This window comes from Typha latifolia, chromosome 4 (genome assembly GCF_019914945.1).
Source record: "Typha latifolia isolate L0001 chromosome 4, TyphaL0001v2, whole genome shotgun sequence".
NCBI classification, from domain to species: domain Eukaryota; kingdom Viridiplantae; phylum Streptophyta; class Magnoliopsida; order Poales; family Typhaceae; genus Typha; species Typha latifolia.
This window is the reverse complement of record NC_133089.1, coordinates 7,052,421-7,075,117: the sequence shown is the minus strand read 5'-3', so window position 1 is coordinate 7,075,117 and position 22,697 is coordinate 7,052,421. Positions and strand designations below refer to the sequence as shown.

General features: G+C 37.8%; 1 protein-coding gene across 1 annotated transcript; it reads right to left on the bottom strand.

Moving 5' to 3' along the window:
• Positions 1–223: 223 nt before the first annotated feature.
• On the bottom strand, positions 224–19,081 carry LOC140786509 (COP9 signalosome complex subunit 4). The gene is made up of 14 exons (XM_073134991.1): positions 18,708–19,081; positions 18,465–18,616; positions 18,146–18,249; positions 17,985–18,045; positions 17,812–17,904; positions 17,604–17,704; positions 16,962–17,070; positions 13,136–13,180; positions 12,978–13,046; positions 12,798–12,889; positions 12,661–12,703; positions 10,308–10,367; positions 1,800–1,859; positions 224–547 (listed from the first exon to the last, which is right to left on the bottom strand). The coding sequence occupies exons 1-14, from the start codon at positions 18,841–18,843 to the stop codon at positions 473–475; spliced, it is 1,200 nt and encodes a 399-aa protein (XP_072991092.1). The 5' UTR covers positions 18,844–19,081; the 3' UTR covers positions 224–472.
• Positions 19,082–22,697: the final 3,616 nt, after the last annotated feature.

Below are 22,697 nucleotides of genomic sequence, written 5' to 3'. Positions count from 1 at the left end.
CACATGAACATGTTCATACTTTGTTTGATACTAGAAAAGCACTGAGCTAAATGAAAGAAAATGATATATGACTGACCCTAAATGATTGGGACTAAATGTCGAAGAGATACTGTTGCACTCTAATCACAAGAAACAGTTGCAGAACGTACTACATGGAACATGGTCACTATGGAGATCACGTCCGCCAGAGCTTACCTTCAAACATGAAAAGCAGGATACAATATTGAACGAATATGAGACTACCAGGTTATCTTTTGAATATAGTGAATAGAAGATAATTTTGGCTCCCAAATGCATGCAAGATACAATATTGACAATCCATTCACAAAATGATACTTAGAAATAACAGATAAGTCACAGCCATACACCAAAGCTCCAAGTATGAGCGAAGAAGTTATCAAAAATGACTCGTCAGCCATCCTCACATGATCGCCAGCTAATTGTATTGTCTGATTGATCCTTCAGTGATGGTTCAGATAGGAGTTGCTACGCCTTTGCTACTCATGCTGTCAATAATATCATTGAGAGCTTGGCATAGACCAACAATCTGCAATTATTAGTGGAATTTGTCATATAGCACATGAAATCAAATACACGATACGTACGCAAGCAGTGAAAAAACTAGTCTTTGCTCTTATAAGTGCCACAATATGCAACAATCAAAAGCACATAGTAATATGAACTAGTGTATATTCTCAATATATATATATATATATATATATATATATGAACTAGTGTGGCTATTGATGTAAGAAAGATTGACTATGGGAGAACTATAGAAAGCTCCTACCAGCCTACCAGTAAACTGACATGGAAATTCATGACCATGGAAAGTTAGAAACAACACAAAACATCGACTAGAATCCATATATATAGGTGGTCGTGACATATTCTCTGACTCCATAGGAGAACTAAGGCTTAGGATAGAGTATAGCTCCAAAACTAGTTTAGTTACTCTCATTTTTAATCTTTAATAAGGTACAACAGATGGGTTTAGAAAAATTAGGTGTTTGGTTGTAAACTAGTTTAGTGATGTCATTATTACCTTTGATGTCATCTGAAATGGTAGAAGGTTTAAAAGAGGTATTTTATGCCAAATAACCAAAATACACTTTATAGTGGATGGATGGAGGAGAGAGAGAGAGAGAGAGTTGAATGATAATTGATTTAGGTGATGTCTTTCCAAGGGCAAAATGATAATTGGACTTTTTGGTAACTATAAAGTAGTTCGATGAATGAGGAGAGGAGAGAAGAATGGTTTTAAGTAGGTTGTCCATAACCCTATTTAACCTAAATCGGTGTTCCGGTACAAAACCAATTTAGTGTTCACTTAACTAGTTTAATAAAAAACTTAAACTCAATCCAAATGCTGGCTAATATATTTGATAGCAAGGATGAGAATGGAGGGTCAATAATGCCAACATCTTTTCTCCTAGGTATTGCCACAAGAAAAGTAGTGTCGTAGGAGTCCAGAAACCTCATGGAGAAAGAAAAGGTGTATTTTCATCAAAAAGGATAATATGCTTACACCTTATGAACTAGCCAAATGTGATTATTTCTAAATATATCCAAAGAACAAGTACTCAAGTAGCCAATTACTAAATTTGAAAAATGGAGGTGGTTTTCTGTTGCAATAATGTCAAAACTACATGTGGTTATTTGCAGAAAGCCTAAGAAGAAAAAAAATTACAATGGAATTATCCGCTGATTACATTTACTGCAGATCAAATAATAACATGAATGAATCTAAATATGAGAATATTCATTTGTATCAGCAGCATGATTCATAAGGACATTACCTGCTGATCCCACTGTTGTAGCTCTTCTGTGTCATCCTCAAAATGTATGATGGCCTCAACCTGAGAAGATATAATATAAAGCAGCAACGTTATATGAAAAGGAGACAACTAAGGCAGTTGCCATAATGTACTTCTCAACCAAATATATTTTATATCCATTTCTCATATGGTCTTGGTTCTGCAAATCCAGCAACTATGGATCCCCATTGTTATATTCTTGTATCACACTTTGCTCTTGCCACTGATAAGAGGAGTGCTTAGAAAGTTCTATCATTCTAATTTAATCAATGCCATACAGAGCTCTACAATTCTTGTTTGACATTGTAATGACCCCTGGTGGCATGCTGTAACAACAATTTATACATCCTATTGGTATCTGTTGTCAACTAGAACCTCTAAAAATATGCATTGTCACAGGAACTAAAAAGTCAATTCTCAGAATCTCAACAGCATTAACACACAATGTCAAAAACATATGTGCTGCTTAGAGACAACAGAATTGGCATTTTAAAGGATATGACCTGGCACTTTTGACTATGACCAATTCTAGAGAAGAAGATCAAGAGCATCTTAGAAAAATTATGTTTACAACCAAAAGAAAAAGATAATGGTCTTTCGATATTACCATTCCAAGATCGAAGAGAATTATCTTAAAATTGATATGTCAGAACACTAAATAATCATTTTAACGACATGTGCTGGAATATATAAAATAAAATAACCGTTATCTAACAATTTAAGTTTTAATAACAATTAGTGAGTTAACATGATATCATGTCAAAGGTTATGAGTGAATCCTGTCAGGCCCAACTATTTTTTAAAATATAAAGTCTTCATCAATTTAAGTCAAGTCTTCTTCTTGGGTTTATTAGAGTGTCTCAAGCCCAAAAATAAGGGGGTGTTAGCATACAAAAAAATCACTACTTTTTTATAGCTTAAGCTTTTGAAGCAATAGGTGAATTGGCAACATGAATATCAAGAAGTATTACAAAAGCATACATCAAGTAATAAACATGTTTAACTTGATGACCCAAAGTCGTTGGGGAAGGGGCAAGGAACATGTTTAACTTGATGGCAGATGGGAGGAGATAGGAGAGATGGGTGAGAGAGAGAGAGAGAAAGGGAGAGAGGAGCCCGTTCCTTAGGAGCAAAAGGGTTCAGACAGTTAGAGGAAGGGGAGCCTTGGGCTGGGCGGCGGCTAGAGGAAGAAGATGGGTGAGAGAGAGAGAGAGAGAGAGAGAGTGGGGGGGGGAGGAGGAGGAGATAGATCAAATATTCACTAATCCCAAAATGGTTGTCATTCCACACTTTTAGAAGCTAGTCATAAGTCCCAAAACCACAAATAAACCTAGTATGATGTAGCCCAATCGTTGGAAGTGTTCGAATACCTTAACTCCTCTTCTGCTCTCAGGCTTGAGCGTTCAAATGCCCTGGCAGGGCAGTTCGAACGCTTTAACTCCTCTTCTATTCTCGGACTTGGCGTTCAAACACCTGGCAAGGCCGTTCAAACGTGCAAACCCAAGACCTGTAGATAGAGGACCCAACCTAAAAGCAAATACAAGTTGAAATAAAGATAGATGACTCAACATAAACCCATCCGGTCGAGTCATAATAATATTGTATCAATATCTCTTAGATATATGGTTGTGTACAATTTGCCAGATATTTACTTCTCAGGGAAAATACATCATACCCCCCTTATAGTTAGGCCAAATTTTGATACGATTCGGACTTCACCGACGTCGTCTCGAGTTTGGATTTACCTTAGGATAAGATTGAGTTTTAGGATAAGATTGTGTTTTAGGATAAGATTGAGTTTTAGGATAAGATTGTGTTTTAGGATAAGATTGAGTTGTTGGTTAGCCTATAAAAGTATGTGTAGGGCAACCAAAATTAGAATTGAATATTGAGAATTGAGTTTGCCTTGCCTCCTTCGTCTTCTTCGCTCCCGTTCCCTCAATCTCCCCGGCGACGCCGCTTCTAATCTCCCTCGACAGGCCAATCACCCTAGTCCCTTAGGAGTGGCCCTCTTCTCCCCTTCTTCTTCCAATTTATCCATCGCTATCTCTAACCTTTCCATCATCCATAACCCTTCCACCATCACTTTTACACCTAAGTGCCACCCCATCAACACCGGCCCTCCACAATCCACCATTACCCGGGATTTCGTGCCTTCATCCACGGAATCCAAAAACAGTATCCCGACGTTCGTCCACTAAACGAACGATATCTCGAGATCCCCAACTCCGATTCGCCTCAAACTAGATCCGTTGGAAAGCTCTTTTCCTAGCCTACATCATATCAAAATTTCACAAATGATCCAACGGTAGGATATTTCGGGATCTGATCTCAAAGTTCCGTGCAAGATCGTAACAATGCGGTATCGGGGCCATAGCACCAAAAGAGGATTCGTATCAAGCTGGTATCAGAGCCTATAGCCGAGGAAGGATCGTAACAATCTGGTATCAGAGCCCATAGCAAAAAGAAAGGATCGTACCAAGCTGGTATCAGAGCCTATAGCCGAGGAAGGATCGTATCAATGCTGTATCGAGCCACCCGTTCCTCGGACAAGCGCTTCCAATGACGACCACCGGATCCATGGGCGCACGGCGTGATGATGAAGAAGAGATTCTCCCAATAGAGGAGGAAGAGACGATTGCGGGGACTTCCACCCGCGGAACCATCCGATCTAATCGGAATACGGAAGAGCCTAGCGTTCTATCCATGTTGGGGTCTATTTCGGAGCGAGATGGCCATCAACCACCGGATGATGATGGAGATGATGCGGGAACTACGGGCGCCAAGGAAGCAATGTCTAACGGGGAAGGCACCATCGACCCCACGACGCGAGTCCACCCCCTGAATCAATCCTCACCGGTTCGGCCTTTGCAACCACAAGAGCCGCCGCTACCACCACCCTACATGGGCGAGAGGCAAGCAAGGATGGTTACACCAGGGACCGGTTGCGGGTGAACCCATCCGACGAGCGAATCACCATGGAGACCACATTGGAGATCAAGATCCATGGGCGGGCCGATACGATCCGGAGCCACGGCGAGTTGATCTAAACCGAAGGAGGGATCATCAACCCTTCATGGTGCATCCTCCGCCGGTTAGACAAGGAGTTGGGCATGATCCGAACGAGACAACGGCATTCGTGGACAAGTCGTGCGTCTCGAATTCCCAAGTTCAAAGGTGGCGATCCAATTGATTGGTTGTATAGGGCGGAGCAATTCTTTGCATACCAAGGTACGGCGGAAGAATACAAGGTGACGCTTGCAAGCTTTCACCTTGAGGATGCGGCGCTTCATTGGTTTCGATCAGCCCAATGCCATTGAGGCCATCGAAACTTGGGCTGAATTTTGCGCCGATATCACACGGCGATTTGGAGTATCGGGCTATGAAGACTTTGATGCTCTCCTCTCAAAGACGGTTCGAAGACCACGGTTGGGTCATGCCAAGAAGAATTTGAGAGGATTAGTAGCCGATGTCATCCACCATGGACGGATCGAATCAACCGCGGACCTTCATCTCCGGCCGGGGGTGACATACAAGCCGATGTGAGGGCTTTAAGGCCTAGAACCTTAAAGGAGGCCTTCCAAGATGCGGTGCTTATGGAAGATAAGCATAGGGCCATGAAGATACACTTGAAGCGAGTTGGACAAGCCAAGGAAGCCGCAATCAAGCTCTATCAAACATAGCGGCGAGAAAATACTAGTGGAGTAACAAGAGTTCTTTTTGCATTGATACCTCCTCGAGCACCCTTGAAGCCATCCCAAGATGTGAAGTACGCACCTAGAGGTCCGGGCGAGTACTCACACCCGCCCAAGTAGAAGAAAGAAGAGCCAAGGGCTTATGCTTCCGTTGTGATGAGAAGTTTGTACCGGGGGCATCGTTGCGCTAAACCGATGGGATCGGTGATGCTCATCGATGGATTGGAGGAAGCGGAGGATGAGCTTGCGGCTGAAAGCGCGAGATGTTCTTGGACATCGAGGAGAAGAAGTTGAGGAGCAAAACGTGGAGGACGTGATAGCTGAAATCTCCCTCCACGCCTATTCGGGGACGGCGGCACCAAAGACATTGCGGGTGAACGGAGTAATCAAGAAGACCACGGTGAGAATCTTGATTGACACCGGGTCCACCCACAACTTCATTGACAAGAGGCTCCTTAGGAAGATTGGGCTCGAGTCGGAACCCACGGAAGGGTTCGATGTGACGATTGGAGATGGCACCACCTTGCGAGCAGATTTTATTTGTGGAGGTGTGGTATTGAAGGTGCAAGGCCAAAGTTTCACATTGGATCTTTATCCATTGGCCTTGCGAGGAGCCGATATTGTTTTGGGAACTCAATGGCTTCAAAGCTTGGGGCCCGTAACATTTGATTTCTCAAACCTCACACCGACCTTTCGGAGGAATGGAAGAAAGGTACTGCTGGATGGAAATCAACCGCGGCAAGGACCAACATTGCAACCACTTGTAGGCTTTCCTAGTGCGGGGGACCGAGCTCTACTATTGCAAATGGTCAGTTCTGAACCGGATACAAGTGAACTCGCCTCCTTCTCGGCACAAAACCGCATGAAGCAAACGCATGACAAAGGCGGACGTGAGCGAGAATTTGAGGTGGATCAATTGGTGTTCGTTCGAGCTCAACCGTATCGACAGTCCACATTGAGGCCAATTTTGAACCAAAAGTTGGGATACAAGTACTATGGTCCGTAGCCGAGTGCTACAACGAATCGGTCCAAAGTAGCTTACCGATTGGACCTACTGAAGGAACCAGGATACATCCCGTCTTCCATGTCTCGGCATTGAAGGCCCGGATCGGGCCTAACCATGTAGTGGGTTCGACCTTACCCGAACCAATGGAGGAAGATGGCTCCAATGAGCCGGTTCGAGTCCTAAGTCGTAGGAGAAGACGCCAAGGATCCAGTTAGAGACGAAGTGCTGATTGAGTGGTGGGCAAACCTGCGACGAGTCTACATGGGAGCTAGAGACGGACATCATGGATCGCTTCCCAAATTTCAAACCTTGAGGACAAGGTTGCGGAAGCGTGGTGGATTGATACGATTCGGACTTCACCGACGTCGTCTCGAGTTTGGATTTACCTTAGGATAAGATTGAGTTTTAGGATAAGATTGTGTTTTAGGATAAGATTGAGTTGTTGGTTAGCCTATAAAAGTATGTGTAGGGCAACCAAAATTAGAATTGAATATTGAGAATTGAGTTTGCCTTGCCTCATTCGTCTTCTTCGCTCCCGTTCCCTCAATCTCCCCGGCGACGCCGCTTCTAATCTCCCTCGACAGGCCAATCACCCTAGTCCCTTAGGAGTGGCCCTCTTCTCCCCCTTCTTCCAATTTATCCATCGCTATCTCTAACCTTTCCATCATCCATAACCCTTCCACCATCACTTTTCCACCGGTGCCACCCCATCAACGCCGGCCCTCGACAATCCACCATTACCTAGGATTTCGTGCCTTCATCCACGGAATCCAAAAATAGAGTATCCTGACGTTCGTCCACTAAACGAACGATATCTCGAGATCCCCAACTCGATTCGCCCGAAACTAGATCCGTTGGAAAGCTCTTTTCCGGCCTACAACATATCAAAATTTCACAGCGATCCAACGGCGGGATATTTCGGGATCTTATCTCAAAGTTCCGTGCAAGATCGTAACAATCTGGTATCAGAGCCATAGCACCAAAAGAGGGATCGTATCAAGTTGGTATCAGAGCCTATAGCCGAGGAAGGATCGTACCAAATTTCAAAAAAAAATTCCAACACTTCTTTATGCCACTTAATCCCTTTGTAGTTCGAATCCAGTTTTTTGAAAAACAGCCAAGATCACCACCTTGGCGTGGTGAAGCACCGGCTGCCCCACAAGGGGAGTAGACAGCGGTGGTTTGGCAATTGGGTCACCAAAGCAATCTTGGCAAGCTGGGCAGTGAGCGCCTAGTGGAATCAAGCAGCAGCCACGTCCTCCTCCTTCATCCCCCTTCTTCTCCTTTAACCTCTCTTCTACTATTTCTCCTTTTCTTTCTCAGAATCACCACAATTTTTTCTTTTCTTTTATTTCTCTTTCTCTCACCCTCTCACTAGCTTATAAAAAGCGTGCTTTCTAACATGCAACCACCGTCTCTCACTAGCTATCATTACTTTAAATGCATTAATAATATATATATATATATTGTTATAGACATATTTATGAATTGTGATCTTTTTCTTGTCATGGTTGTAAATTGCACTATTTAAAAAATTATATATGCTATATTTTTATATATTAGATATGATATATAATTTTTTTATATTAAAAATACTAGATTGCCTTAGTGCCCATCTTTCATCTTAGCGCTATGCAGTGGGGTGACTGCCGGCAATCTGCAGTTGCCTTTCAAAACATTGTTCTAATCTATGTGAAACTGTTAGTTTTTTATGGATTGAAGTATTAGCCGATCCCCAATCCGAGACGTCCAAAAGGTAAATACATATCATTTTCTCAAGCAACCAATCCCGATCTCAAACTGATACTTAGAACCTTGGGTTTTTCGTCAAAATTGACAACGAAGGTAATTTTCTCTTAAAATTATTAAACTTTTGACCACTTTTCCTTTATATTCTCTTTTTAGAATTTTGGCAATATTCAAAATGTAAAGTGAGAATGATTAAGATGAAGAAGCATGACAAAAAGATTTTTATAAAGAAAATTACTTTTATAATTAGTTGATGTAATACAGAAAGGCATTTGGCCATTTTATATTAAAAATAATATTTGTCAATCAATTGTATATAGATTAGATTTATAAGGAGTTTAAGAGACAAATAAAAGTTCAGGCAGACTCTAAATTTTGGCCTAACCACAGGTGTAAGTGATATTTCCCCCTTACTTCTTTTATGAACTAAAGAGTGAGTGCCTTGGGTAGCCACTAGCAAGCCAATCTCTTGTTCTTCAAATGTCTTCGAGCTCTGCATGATTATGTTACTATATAATCCAGATCCATTATCTGTTGTGAATGCGTATGCTTCACTGTCTTCCTTCATCTTATATCTATATTTTACTATATTATTAGGGGTGGTAAAAATCGACCCAACACGAGGTTTAGTCTAATCGGGTTCAGGTCATAAACGGGTCAACCCGTCTAACCAGATTAATATCGGGTCATGTTCGGATTTATAACACTAAACCGTTTGACCCGATTTGACCTGTTTAATTATATGGGTCGGGTTGGCGGGTTGACCCCCGTTAACCCTTATCACCCCATCTCAATCTTTCTCAATCCCTTGTCTCTTTTTTCTAATCTCCTCGCACTATCACACGGCGACACAAACTAGCCCTCCTCATGCATCGTTCCCTTCTTCGTGCATCATCAATCGGCTTGCATCATCTTCGTTGGGTCATGCTCCTCATGCCAACAGCCCTAACCTAGCTTTTCTCATCTTTTCAAATCCATTGAAATCTTCTGCTGCACAACGCCAACCGTCGACACCTTCCCTTGAGCAACTACACTAACATTGGTAGTACCCACTCTCGTCTCATCCTAGCCCAAGACGGCCCCATGGCTTGTAGCAACTCTTCCTTCATGGGAAGAGCTTAAGAGCACCATCTTTCCAACAAGTATGTTAAGGATCTACACTCACATTGTTCTTCTGGATGTTTTTTTGCTAAAAGTTAAAACTTTTTTGGTAATGGGTTTTGTCCTTTTGTTTTGATTTTTTTTCTGGCCTGAATGAATTGCTTTGACAAATCCATTTGGTATTATTGATGTTCTTAAGTTTAATTTTCTCCTAATATGCTCTATCAAATTAATGATATTTGATATCAAGCAAGCATAATTTATTTTCATCTATTATTGACAACACAAATTTGGTTTGGCAGCAGGATAGAGCTTGAAGAAGAAGACTTTAACCAAGTGCAAACGTTGATTAATGTTGTATTCTGATAAATAATTTATTAGATTTTGGATGTATAATCATTCTTATCTATGTTGTATAAAATAGGTTAAATATGTATGCTGATAAGTGTAAATATTGTATTGATTAATTTGTTAGATTTTGAAAGTATAATCATCCATATTTGTGTTGTATAAAACACATATGTTATTTTGTTAAAATGTCTGGTAAACAAGTAATCGGGATATGGTGAATTGGGTTATCGGGTTTCATTTAGCGTGTTGGAAATAAGGTAATCGTGTCGGATTGTAAACATGTTATAAAAAACCTTGTTTGTTAAACGGATTAAACGGGTCGTGTCGGGTTACCCGTTTAATAAACAAGTCGTGTTCATGTTTAGTAATTTCGACCCATTTAATAAACGGGTTGTGTTCGTGTTAGTATAATCTTGACCCGACCCGAATGTGGGCTAACCCGACCCAATTGCCACCTCTACATATTATGCCAATCATAAAAAAAAAAACTAATTTACTAAAAACAAAGGGCACAGAGATACAAGTGAACGCTGCAGTTTGAATTCAAAATTCTATATAATGAAAAACAGCAAAGAAAGAAATATTTACCTGATCAATTGAGCCCCTCATTCTGTCCTCGTAAATCATCCGAGATGCTATCTTTTCGGCCTACAAGCATAAGTTGCCAAAGCATATCAAATGTAATAAATATGTAGAAGTAACTGAATATATGAAGGATCCATCAGACAAAAGAATCAAAACAGCACATCAGACATCATAAAGTGGCTGTGGACTACATTCATTATCACTTCTAGAGGAAGTTGCAAAGGAGGGTTTATTACAAGAAGGAGAAAAGAGGATTATCATTCATCACCATTCTAAAATTGCAGTCCAGGTGCCCGCTTAGGTGGCTCCACATGTTTGCGGTCCTATGCCAGGCGAACCTGCATGGTATCCACCTATGATCTATGAGCCTTAGTTTTTTTCTTTCTTTTATTACAACTATTACTAGACATACCACAAAAGTCCTTTTATAGAAGTCCATATCTTCTATATTTCACCTCAAAATCTTATATTTCTTTCGATTTCCAATTTTTCCACATATATTTATTAATTGCAATACTACATGTATCGAGCACATATGCACCTGCATATAAATCTGCATACTAAATATAAACTATGTAATCCCTTGACGTCCCATGACTAGGGATCTAAATGAGCTAGGCTAGGATCCATTCAAAACTCAAGTTCAAGCCAAGCTTATTCATGGCTAGCTCCAACTTGGCCGAATCAGTTAAAAAATAAAAAATAAAAAATCACGCAGTCCTATGATCCTATCCACCCAAGTCGAATGGTAGATTCATCAACCAGACTGACACACCTGCAGCTGTAGGAAGCTTGCAATGGTAGAGGCAATAGGGACATTAGGTAGAAAAACTACTTGCAATTTGGCAACTAAAGGCTTCCTAGAGGGGGAAGAAAGTTCAAAATAGCTAAGTTTGTCAGGATTTGAACCCCCACCAATTCCAAGGAAATAGAGCTCTATCAGCTGCTCTAGAAGGTGCAACAACCTACAATATACATACCTCTAATTATCAGCTAATTCAAACCAATCCAGAGCAAATTGAGCATCGAGACAAGCCTGAGCTCATGTCATTTACTAAACTAACTAAAACCACAAGCTCAGGTGGGTAAATTTGAACTGAAAATGAGACAAACTCAAGAGCTCGCAACATATCGAGCTTATTTGACACCCTTTTAATCACATACACAACAACTTTTTAGAACATTGATTGTCACAAATAAAAAGAAGAATCTCCAATGAAAGCCCAAAAGAAAAAAGGTGCATTCTATTTGCTCGAAAAGATTATGAGCTGATTAACCTCGTTGATCACTGAGGATCTATCCAAGTCATTGATGGCAGATCTTGTATCAACTCGGCTTGCAGCTCTTTCTGAAGCAGGTGTTGTTCTTAGGTATTTCCCTTTGGGGCTTTAACAAATGGCTCATTTGAAAACTCTCGTACATGCTTATTTTAATATATGAAACCCCACAAAATTCTTCCATCCAACATCATAAAATAATAGGGGAAATACATTTTACACCTCTTTGATTCCAAACATTTAGAATGTCTCCCAAAACTTTTGTTTGTGTTATTTAAACCTTTCAAGTTTGGACTTTAAGGCTTTGGCAAAGCAAATTTCAGAGGACACACATTCCCTTTCCTTAATTAAGGAACCCTTATAGTTTTAATCTATATGCAACTGACTAATTGACGTTAATTTTAATATAAAAAGAACAAAGTTATTTTCTTATATTAAACTAAAAAGAAAAGCCCTCTCTTTTAATTATTTACAAATAGAGCCCTTTGTTTGATAAGAACTATCAAGCCAAGACCTATCTTTTGATAGATATAATTTAACCCGACTATCAAAATAACTTCATAGAATCAAATTAACCTCCAAAACAACTTGGGCATATACCAAAATATTGATTTCCGACGAAATAAGATCAAACTAAGCCTCTAAAACACTAAAATTGCATCCAAACACTAAATCTCATAAAATTAACGGATCAAAAACTGTTGTTGTTTAATTAATATTAGAGTAAGACAAAGGTAATCTTTAGGAAATATAAAAATATCATTTGAAATGGATGAAATATTTTACTTTTTACTCCATTCCATCAGGTGCTTGTTAAATTAAACTTAAATCATGGTGTTCAAAATGCTAGGTATTTTTTAACAAATCGGAGAATTTATTTATGAATAATAGGGCTTTATCTATAATATAGTCAAAATGTAGGGTGTTATTTGTAATTTCTCATGAAATAAAACAACTAAGATCTATAAGCATAGCTGGAACATTTGGGGTTGAACATAATGAACCAAACAATACAATTTCAGTACAAACATTCTAGTAAGTAATAATTAGGCAAGACAATGAAGAAACAACAAATGTACCTTTTGAGGAGGAATACCCAATAAAGTTCCTAGCTCATCAAAACTGTACAAAGTAGATGAGATATTCAGTTTAAACAAATTACAAATAGTGAATATAAGAGGTCAAGAAAAAGGAAATGACAATATATTCATCAAACCTTATATTTGTATAAAGTTTACTTGCACTTAGAAGATTATGCTCAATCATCGCACGATCCAGTACAGTGAAATTGTCTGGTAATAAAGCTTTCTGTTGGACAGACAGCAAACGTGTTCAACTGGTAAGGATAGAGAATAATGGTACACAGCAGATGAGCAATAAGGTGGAGTATACACACCTGATGTGCTTTCAATTCCTCGGCAAATGCATCAATTTCTGGTTTTCTTAAAATTCTTTCAAGATAAACCTGTAAATTAAAGCTACCTAAAACTTAGTATGCACATGTCAGACATTGATAAAGAAAGGCCTCCCAATAGAAGTATTCAACGTGAATACCTTCTGAAGTATTGGGTATATCTTCAACTTTGAGCATCTTTCATCCTAACAAGAGAAGGCCATAAGAACTCAGAAAGCAGTTATGTTTTCAGTACTGATATTTGACAATAAACCATGCTTCGTCAATGAAAGAAGGCACACTTCACAATGAGTGTACATGTGTCATGTAAGTTATAAAAATGTAACTTTCAGCAATGTAATCATAATTCACAGATCAATATTACGGGGCTGGAAAAAAAGCATTAAGTATGGACAGATTAAAAAAAAGAGAATATGCTCATTGAAGTCTTTATATAGATATGATAAGTAAGAATGCTAACAAAAAAATATGATAAGTAAGAATGCTATCAAAAGAAACCACAAGGCACAAGCTTCAAGAAGAAAATGACAATAGATTAGGTAAAGTGGGAATGATTATGCTAGCACAAAACCTTTCTTTCCGATCAAATGGCACATCATAACGAGGCTATTATTAGTTCAGGACATGTCTAGCACCACTCTTACTTTTGTTGCTCTTTTTCCTAGTTGTTTAAAAACTAACAAAATCCAAGGTAGACCAGTACCACCAGAAAAATGACCTCTTTCTTTCCGATCAAATGGCACATCATAACGAGGCTATTATTAGTTCAGGACATGTCTAGCACCACTCTTACTTTTGTTGCTCTTTTTCCTAGTTGTTTAAAAACTAACAAAATCCAAGGTAGACCAGTACCACCAGAAAAATGACCTCCCAGCATGATCCCAACAAGAAAGCAGTGTGTGTGTGTGTGTACAATATTATCTAGACCCGGAAACAACAGCAATACCTATCATAACTGTTAGTACAATTTTATATAATGGGAAGTTCGTGTACACAAACACTTTGAATACATTGTGTACACGAACGAGAAATCAAGTCAAAAGACATGGCAGAGCTCGATGCACACCTGGCACAAGTCGATGCGCACAGCGGAATAGTTCAGTGCAGAAAGACTTTTAAGTTCGGTGCGGATCGAATAAGCTGGATGTGCATCAATGGCGCAGAATAGAGAAGAAAATTTCAAAATCATATTCATTGTATCCTCATCTCTATATAAGTGAACCAAAGGCTTAGAAGAAGAAATTAACTCATGGGTAGAAAAATGTTTTGGAAGTGTTTTTGTCATGAAATTGTCAAGGGAGATATTGTTAGTATAATTTTATGTAATGGCAAGTTCGTAAATATGAAACACTTTGAATTATGTTGTACAATCCATCTTTAATGTAAGATCAAGACAAATGTGACTTGTGGAAGGGTGCACATCAGTGTTTTGAAAAGCGATCATGGCAGCCGCCCCGCTATCTAGGAAAGAGCCTATATAAGACGGCTTGCCACATTGGCGAGCCGCCTAGGTGCCAAAAGGCACTAGTGGGCCCAACGGCTCGATAATACGGGTTGGCGGTAGCACCGAGCCGAGCAACCCAATAATGCGAGCCGGCGGTTCAGCCTGCCTAATGGGCAAATTGGGTTGGAATGGATCGGATTCGATTTAATTGATCAAATATGATTAACTATCCATTATATTAAAAAAAAAACTCTCCTTGCTCTCTCTTTCTCAATCAAACCCTAAATAAAACTTAAACCCCTCTTTTCGATCTCCTCCGACTCTCCCTTCCATGTCTAGCGGCGACCAACGGTAGCGTGCGGCAACTAGGTATGTCTCTAATCTTTCTTCTCTCTCTCTCTCCCACTCTATTTCACTCTCTTAGTCTCTCCCAATTCTTCCCACTGGCAAGAGCTAGCTTTTTTCACAATCTTGAATTTTCTTCTCTCTCACTCCCACTTTCTTTCACTCTCTCAGTCTCTCCCAATTCTTCCCGCCAATGACAGCTCTTTCTCTCTCTCTCTCACTCTCTCCCAATTACTAATTACCTACTAATTAAGTGATTACTGATTAGTGATTATTATTACTTTTTTTGCTATAATTGTTTATATCATTAATCGATTACTGATTTCCATTTTTGACTTATAATTATGAACTTGTTATAAATTTGATAATTTTGAATCTTTGATCATGTTATTTGTTTTGGATATTTGGTTATGAATCTTGTGATTCTTGTGAACTTGTTGTTGTGGTTGTGAATTGAGATTATATTATTTGATATTTTGGTGTAGTGCATTATTACAAATTTTATATAGACTATATTAGTGTTAAAATTTTATCATATATAATTATTTCTAATTTTTATAGATAAAAAATACTAGACTGCTTGTCGCCTGCCTTGTTGCTCGCCTTCCGCCTTGGCGCTAGCTACTCATGGCCGTCTTTCATAAAATTAGTTTACATGCGAAGAAGTGCGAAGAACTAATGAGGAATCAAGTCAAAAGAGTAGACAGCACAATCATTGTAGAGCTCGGTGCACACCTGGCACAGGTGGAAGCGCACTGCAAAATAGTTCAACATAGAATGAACTTAAGTTGGTGCAGACCGAATAAGTTGGGTGCGCACTAATAGCATAAACAAATTTGTAGTCCTGTATAGACTTAGAGATTCCTTTAGTAGATTATTGATCTTCAATAGTACCAGAGGAGCTAAGTCGACAGCATCTTCATTGTCATCTACCGCCACATCAACAATTACTTTCGAGATTTGATTCGTCGTTCGGTTGCTTAATAAAGAGAATCGATCTTTTTCACAAAGATAGTTAATTACATAATTCGTATTTAAGAAGTTATTTAAATACTATGACACTGAAGTGTCGGAAAGGGTTGTAAGTAAGTTTTATTTTGATCAAGATTCTAAGTATCAATTTCGAGATCAAGATTGGGTATTTGAAAAATGATATGTATCTACTATATCAACAGTATTGGCCTTCCATTTTGGATGATTCAATCAAGAATCAACCAAATTGGCCATATCGGCTGATCCATTTCCATGATATAAATCGGAATAAGCCGATATTTCAATCTATGATTTCAATTGCTTAGTGAAAAAAAGTCGATCAATTTTAGACGGGTCCATAATTTTTCCTCTTTATGTGAAAGAGGTTTTCCACATTAAGAAAAAAAATCATGATCATATATTTGTCGTATTTACTTTTTTTATTCCTTCTCGGCTTTATGTTTCCTACTCTTACTCGATTTCACTTTCCGATTTGAGTTCAATTTTCAAAGTTTGATTTTTAATCAATTTTCTAAACCTAGTAGGATTAAAATCCAGACTAATTCGGATTTGATTTTTGACTTTGACTTGATCTTTTATTTTCCAAATCACTAAACCTAGTCAAACTAAGAATACTACCTCCCAAAAAATTTTAATTGCAAAAAAAAAAAAACTAATGGCATTCTAGATTTCTTATGCCCATTCATGAATTAAACACAATTGGACAAAAGTTTCTTTTAGACATTAGAAATATAACTCCAGCATTTTTTGTAGTAAAAAATCATCCTAAAATAGACAGGAGAAATGATGTTTTCATGCCGTATATGAAGTATTAACTTGGATTCTTGGTTCTATCTTCCTTCAAAAATGACTAACATATTCTAGACTCTGGATAGAAATTACTGCAAGAGTACGACAACACAACGCAATACAAACTTCCAAGTTCTAACTCCCTGAAAAAATTGCAACTCAGATGATAATTCTTAGTGCCTAATTTCAGCGTATGTGAGCTTCTATTTATAATGTGATGGGTACATAAAGCTATAAACCTATAACATTTAATAGAATTCATGGCCAGAATATTGCTACCTTCAAAGGACGAAAGTAGGTGCAAATATATGAAGGGATTAAAAACTTAAAAACAAAATGCTACGTTATATCTTAAAACAATATGTTCAACTTTTAAGGAGATAAACTCTGAATACCTTGTACAAGGTAGCAAGTACACGAGAACGTTGGGGACCAGCTGCAGCCAATATTGTGCATGTCACAGCAGCACTGAGAGCCTGTTCCAGTGCATCCTCATCAACCTCCCTGAGATTGGACAGTATGCATTAAGGTGGATAACCACCAATAAAACATGGTATTAGAAATGTTAATACTCTGTATTCAACTACATAAGGAATATGAACTTAGGAAGGAATATGAATTTAGGCGCCCCAATTAATAGCAAGCTCTAGCACCTTAGAAAATCCTTGACTCCAGTTAGTTAAGAGTCAACAACCATCTATTTATATACCAAAAAAAATGCAATAACAGGAGAAAAACTATAACTAAATTCTAAAAAGTCCCTCGTTGAGTTGCACATAATCTACTATAAAATACTTGACATCTTTCCTGATTTAGGGAGCATATTAAAGTGGGCTAGACAATGACAAGTATGTTAATAAGGGGATGACAGAAGCAGAAAGCATAAATTACCCGAAAGAAACTGCAACAGCAGAATCATTAATTCCTTGAATATAAAAGAAGCAAAAAAATCTAAACCAGAGCATTAGGAAAGAAAAGATGTGTTCCAAATTAATCACGGTATAAACAAAAGCATAGAAGATCAAAAATAAACTTACTCGTCTCCAATTTGACGTTTCTCAATCTGAGAAATGTCATAATACCGAAGTGCAGCTTCCAGAAACTTCCGCTTTAAATCTAGTATCCTTGCATAACAAACCTTCAAAACAGTGACAAAATTAAAAATAAATTAATAAGAGCAGCACATAGAAATTTGACTTTAGTCTTTGAAGTAAAAGTGTAACAGCTCTTCATAGAGTGATCCACCTTGTATTGTAAATTTAGAACCTCATGTTGACTGTTGCTAACCAAGAAAGAAGCTTTGTTGATAAAAGCCTCAGCATTCACAGCATCATCATCCTAAATAAATGAAAAAAAAAATTCTCTTATGTAATTTCCAGTCAGTATCATATATTAAAAATTATAATTTGCAAACTAACCTCAAGATAGAGTCTAGCAATTTGGACACATTTGGACAGCTTGTATGTTTCATCAAGCATCCTGAAGATCGACTTAAAATTTCAGCTCCCAAGGAGGCTATCTTAAAAATGAATAATGTCAGCCTTCTCATAAGAAACTGAACCAGAAAAACAGAATCGACCTGATTCCTGAGTCCAAATCGATCCCACTAAGCATTTGTGCTGCCTTTGACCACTGCTGCTCAGACTCATACAGTTCAGCTAGCTTCTCCCTGATTACTAAAACCTGAGAATGACAATCGTCCCGGTTAGTTTTAGTTATCTCATACCTAGAAGAATCCCACATTACAAACGAGAGAACATATCACCACACTATCACACTATCCAAATCCATCAGTTTTATTATCCCAGAAACACACAACAATCGGAAATCTAAGCCATTCAAACAAAGGAAAACTAGGAAAAAATTTATAAAAGTAGTGGCATCAAAAGGTATAAGACCTGCTCCTCGAAGGAGACCACTCTAGGCTGGATCTGAGCTAGGGCATAATGCGCTATCTCCTTTTGAGCGTTCGGCTCCAACCTCCCCAACTCCGTCGCAAATGTATGAAGCAACTGCCTCGATACCACCAACGGGACATCGTCGGAGACCACTACCGCACAAGAAAGAAAGCATTTCTCGATCAAGAAGCTACTAAAATGGGAAGAAAGGAGAGAATCGAAACCATAGCAAAGGGAAGTTACTGTGATCGATGAATCGCTTGGCCTGGGGGATGTCCGGATTGGGAGATGAGAGCATGGAGGCTAGGATGAGCTTGTACTGCTCGATCTTTTGCCTCTGATCCGTGATGGACGAGGCACTTGCGAGGGCGCTGTCCATGGTGAAGCGCTCGACCTTGGAAGAATCCTTTTGCCTTCTCTGCGCTTCTATGGCGTCGCCGGAGAGAACCCAGAAGAGAGGGTTTGGGTCTGATTCCAAACTTCCAATGGCTTGATGGTACGAAGATATGCGATTGAGTAACTTTTTCTTACAAAAAAAGAGTAATAAAATTATTTTGTGGGGTTTTTTTAACCCCTTGTGTGTGAAATTTTATTTTCTGTTAAAAAGAGCTGAAATCAGCAGCTAGTTACATGCCCTTTGTGCAATAAGCACCACAGGTATCAAAATGTAAAAGAAACAAAATTCATGAGGCACCTAAGAGCATCTCAACAGTGCTAGAGAAAAAAATGGAGCCAAAAATGTACCAAGAGCCAAAGCACCGTGCTCCGTATATATTAAAATAAAAATATAATATATATTATTATATTAGCTATTATATAATATATATTATTATATTAGCTATTTTAAATTTCTTAATAGATTATCTTAGCGTTATTATTTTTTAATAAAAAATATATTGAGATTTTAAAATAAGACAAATATTTAATAGTTTCATAAGTAATTTTAAATTACTAATTTTTTAATTAAACGCATTGAAATTATATTACACGAAATAAACATCGAAATAAGTAATACACGTTATTAACTAAAAATATCAAAATTATATTACATAAAATAAATAGAAATTAACCAACCATAATAAAAACAATAGATGTTTAATATTCTCGTAAGTCATCTCCGTAGTCACCGGTTCCGGTTCCGTAACCACTAGCTTCGGTTCCGATTTCATTTTTAATGTATTTCATGTTTGATGTATTTCATATCTAATGTATTTTAATATTTAATATTTATATTGGAAATAATTTTGAGTAATTATATTTTAGGACACATAATTTATTAGACTTATTTTTATAAATAATAAAAAAATTAAATTTAAATTAACTTAAAAATAATTTAATATTAGACTCGTTTTAAAGGTCTCGATGAGACCTTTCCAATGGTATTATTTTTGTTAAAAATTAATTAGTAAAACTAATTATATACTCAATTTAACTAACTAAATTATTTAATAAAGCATACAATTGAATGTAATAATTATTGGGCAATTTTGGTATTTCAAAAGGTTGAAATGACAAATAGAGCCGCGCTCCATTTTCATGGTGGGGCTCCAAATTTGGAGCCCCACTATTGCTAACTTCAAATTTAGAATTTGGAGCCCGGTTAGAGTTTCTCTAAGAGATGGGCTCAATAATACAAAACCCCAAGCTTGTATTTCATGCCAATGTTAACTAAGCAGTCCGTCCTTTTCTTTGATTCTTTCAAGAAAAATATGTTTAGCATTAATGCTTTCAAAGTATTGACTCATAAATTCTACAATCTCCGCTAAGTTTTTGATATGCCAAAATAGTTTTTAGCCGAACAAAGAATTTGTAGTTTGATTTCATATTGATATTTCGTATTTCACACTTAACAACCTCTTCTAGAGTCATGTGCACCGCAACAACCTTCATTTGAAGCAGTGAATTTATCTCAATCACTATCATTTCTGTAAATAAAAACTCATTATTGGGTAACCTCATTTACAAAGATAGCACTCCCATTTGACTGACCCACCGAAGTGAATGAGCTCAGCCCATCAGTGTTAATGTTGATCAATCGGAAACCAAAAGCTCACATTGGATCCACTAATCCTTCTCCTACTAAGCAGTGATATTTCCTTTGTAGCGAACAGTCAAGGCCTCATTTGTGAACTTTTTGATCTCCTGCAAAGCATAAAGAAAGTTCTCCTTGACCTCTAAAAACCAATTTGTTTCTGACCTTCCAAAATTTTCACCAAGTGTTAACTATAAGGCTTTGATGATGTGAACATTCCTCTCACTATCACCCCCAAATACTCAATTCTAGTCACCTACCATTCGTATCAATATTCATACTATTTTATTAAACTTACAAGCCATGATGAGCACATACCAAATGATTTTTGGCCCACCTATATTCAAGAAGTAAGTGGGCAATAGACAAAAGGGACATGACTGATCATACCAAGAGAAAATAGATTTCAAATACTTTCTAGTGAGAATTCTCCCCCAAAACACGTCATAAAAAAATGATTTTGTAAATAATAGACAATTACATAAGGCCTCATTCTTTTCTATTATCCTAGGGTTATTGCTATGTAGAAGGTTATGGGTAGTCTTAGTTATTAGCTTACCACACATAGCCTCATCACAGATGCAAATACCTTCACACGAAATAATCGATATATGGATATTCATTTTTTGATAGTGGTCTCACTATCAAAGTAATTACCCAACACCCTCACACCCCATCTCTTATTAGATATAGAAAAACTTCAAATTAACCTTAGCAACAAACAGATCAGAATCATATAATAAGGCTTGCTGTTCAAAGCGATATTATAAAGCCAAGAATGGTTAATCACACTAGTAATTAAACCATCACTAATGACACTGATGAAATCCTCTTTAAGAGCATTAGCATCCTCTAGCCAGTCTTTCTAAATCTAAAAGCAGTTGTGGGCATTCCCTATCTCCTTTTTAGCCATTAAAATTTTGCTATTAGACCATTTTTAGCATTAAATATTTTTAAAATATATTCCTTGTGTGTTATTTTTGAATTTATGATAACAATATTTTTTTTACACTATATTTGTTGCTCTTATTACTTCATTAGGAATGTTATGAATTAAAACATAATTTATTTATTTTTTTATGAAAAGCTCAAAGGCATACACATTAGAAGTAATCATCGGGCAAATCATGTGAGTTTGTGTAACGAATAAGATCTGGATCGATTCATATGTACAAAAATTATAAAAATTTAAGTGGTGGCAGCCTCACGAGATAGGGTTCTAATAGATTTTGTTTCACGTCAATCAGATATTTAGATAAAAATATATAATTAAAATAGTAGAGCAGGAAATATAAATATCGATATTAGGCGATCGTCGAAGAGTGACGAACGGCCAAAGGTGGTGGTGGACGACCGTAAGTGTAACGCCCCGCCCAGCACGGGCACGTGTACGCCCACGCGCCCACACAGCACGCACAGCGCACGCGACAGGTCGGGCGGGGCTCGTCACACACAAATACTCTCATGTACACATATAATCACGACATCATCAAATAAAACATGCTAACCTATCCATGATCACATAATCCATCGCCAAATAAATCATACTATTAACCAAATAAATCGGTTAACATATGAATATCCTAGTCCACAATAATATACATTAGACCACTACATAATCTAGCAGGACCCACATAGGCCATAATAAACCATCAAAATATAACTAAAATAACTAATACAAGAGTACACTATGATTCGACCTGTAATATCCAAATCATCGTCTAATGCAAAAGAATACAAATATCAAATACTAGTACAACTCAATATCTGATTAAACTATCATCTATACTGTCTCGCATCTATAGTTCACCTCATCATCATTCTAAAATATCTTCTCAAGATATCTCAAGTTGCTATAGACATGATCATCGGGCGGGCCGGGACGGGTTCGGGTCGGGCTCTTCGGGCCAACCGGGCTTAAGTATTTGTCCATGGCCTGACCCACCAATCACTCGGGCCGGGCTAGAATAGTCTAGCCTGTTACCACCCGTTGGCCCGTGAGAGATCGGGCTAACCGGTCGGGCCGGCCTGACCCACCAATCACTTGGCCCAACCAATATTTTAGCTATTTTTAGAATTTTTTTTAATTATTAGCTTATTTTAAAAAATATATATTTATATTCCTCCATTTTAAAAAATTTAAAATAAATTAAAATTTTTTAAATGTGTGCTTAAAATAATGCAAAACGGTATAATACCAA

Bases quoted from the DNA above. Each gene is read 5' to 3' on its own strand.
- LOC140786509 (XM_073134991.1), bottom strand. From the start codon at position 18,843: ATGGACAGCGCCCTCGCAAGTGCCTCGTCCATCACGGATCAGAGGCAA. The intron at 17,071-17,603 runs GTAAGTTTATTT...GTCCAATCTCAG, and splicing joins AAACGTCAAATTGGAGACGA to GGAGGTTGATGAGGATGCAC. The intron at 12,890-12,977 runs GTGTGTATACTC...TCTGTCCAACAG, and splicing joins AGGAATTGAAAGCACATCAG to AAAGCTTTATTACCAGACAA.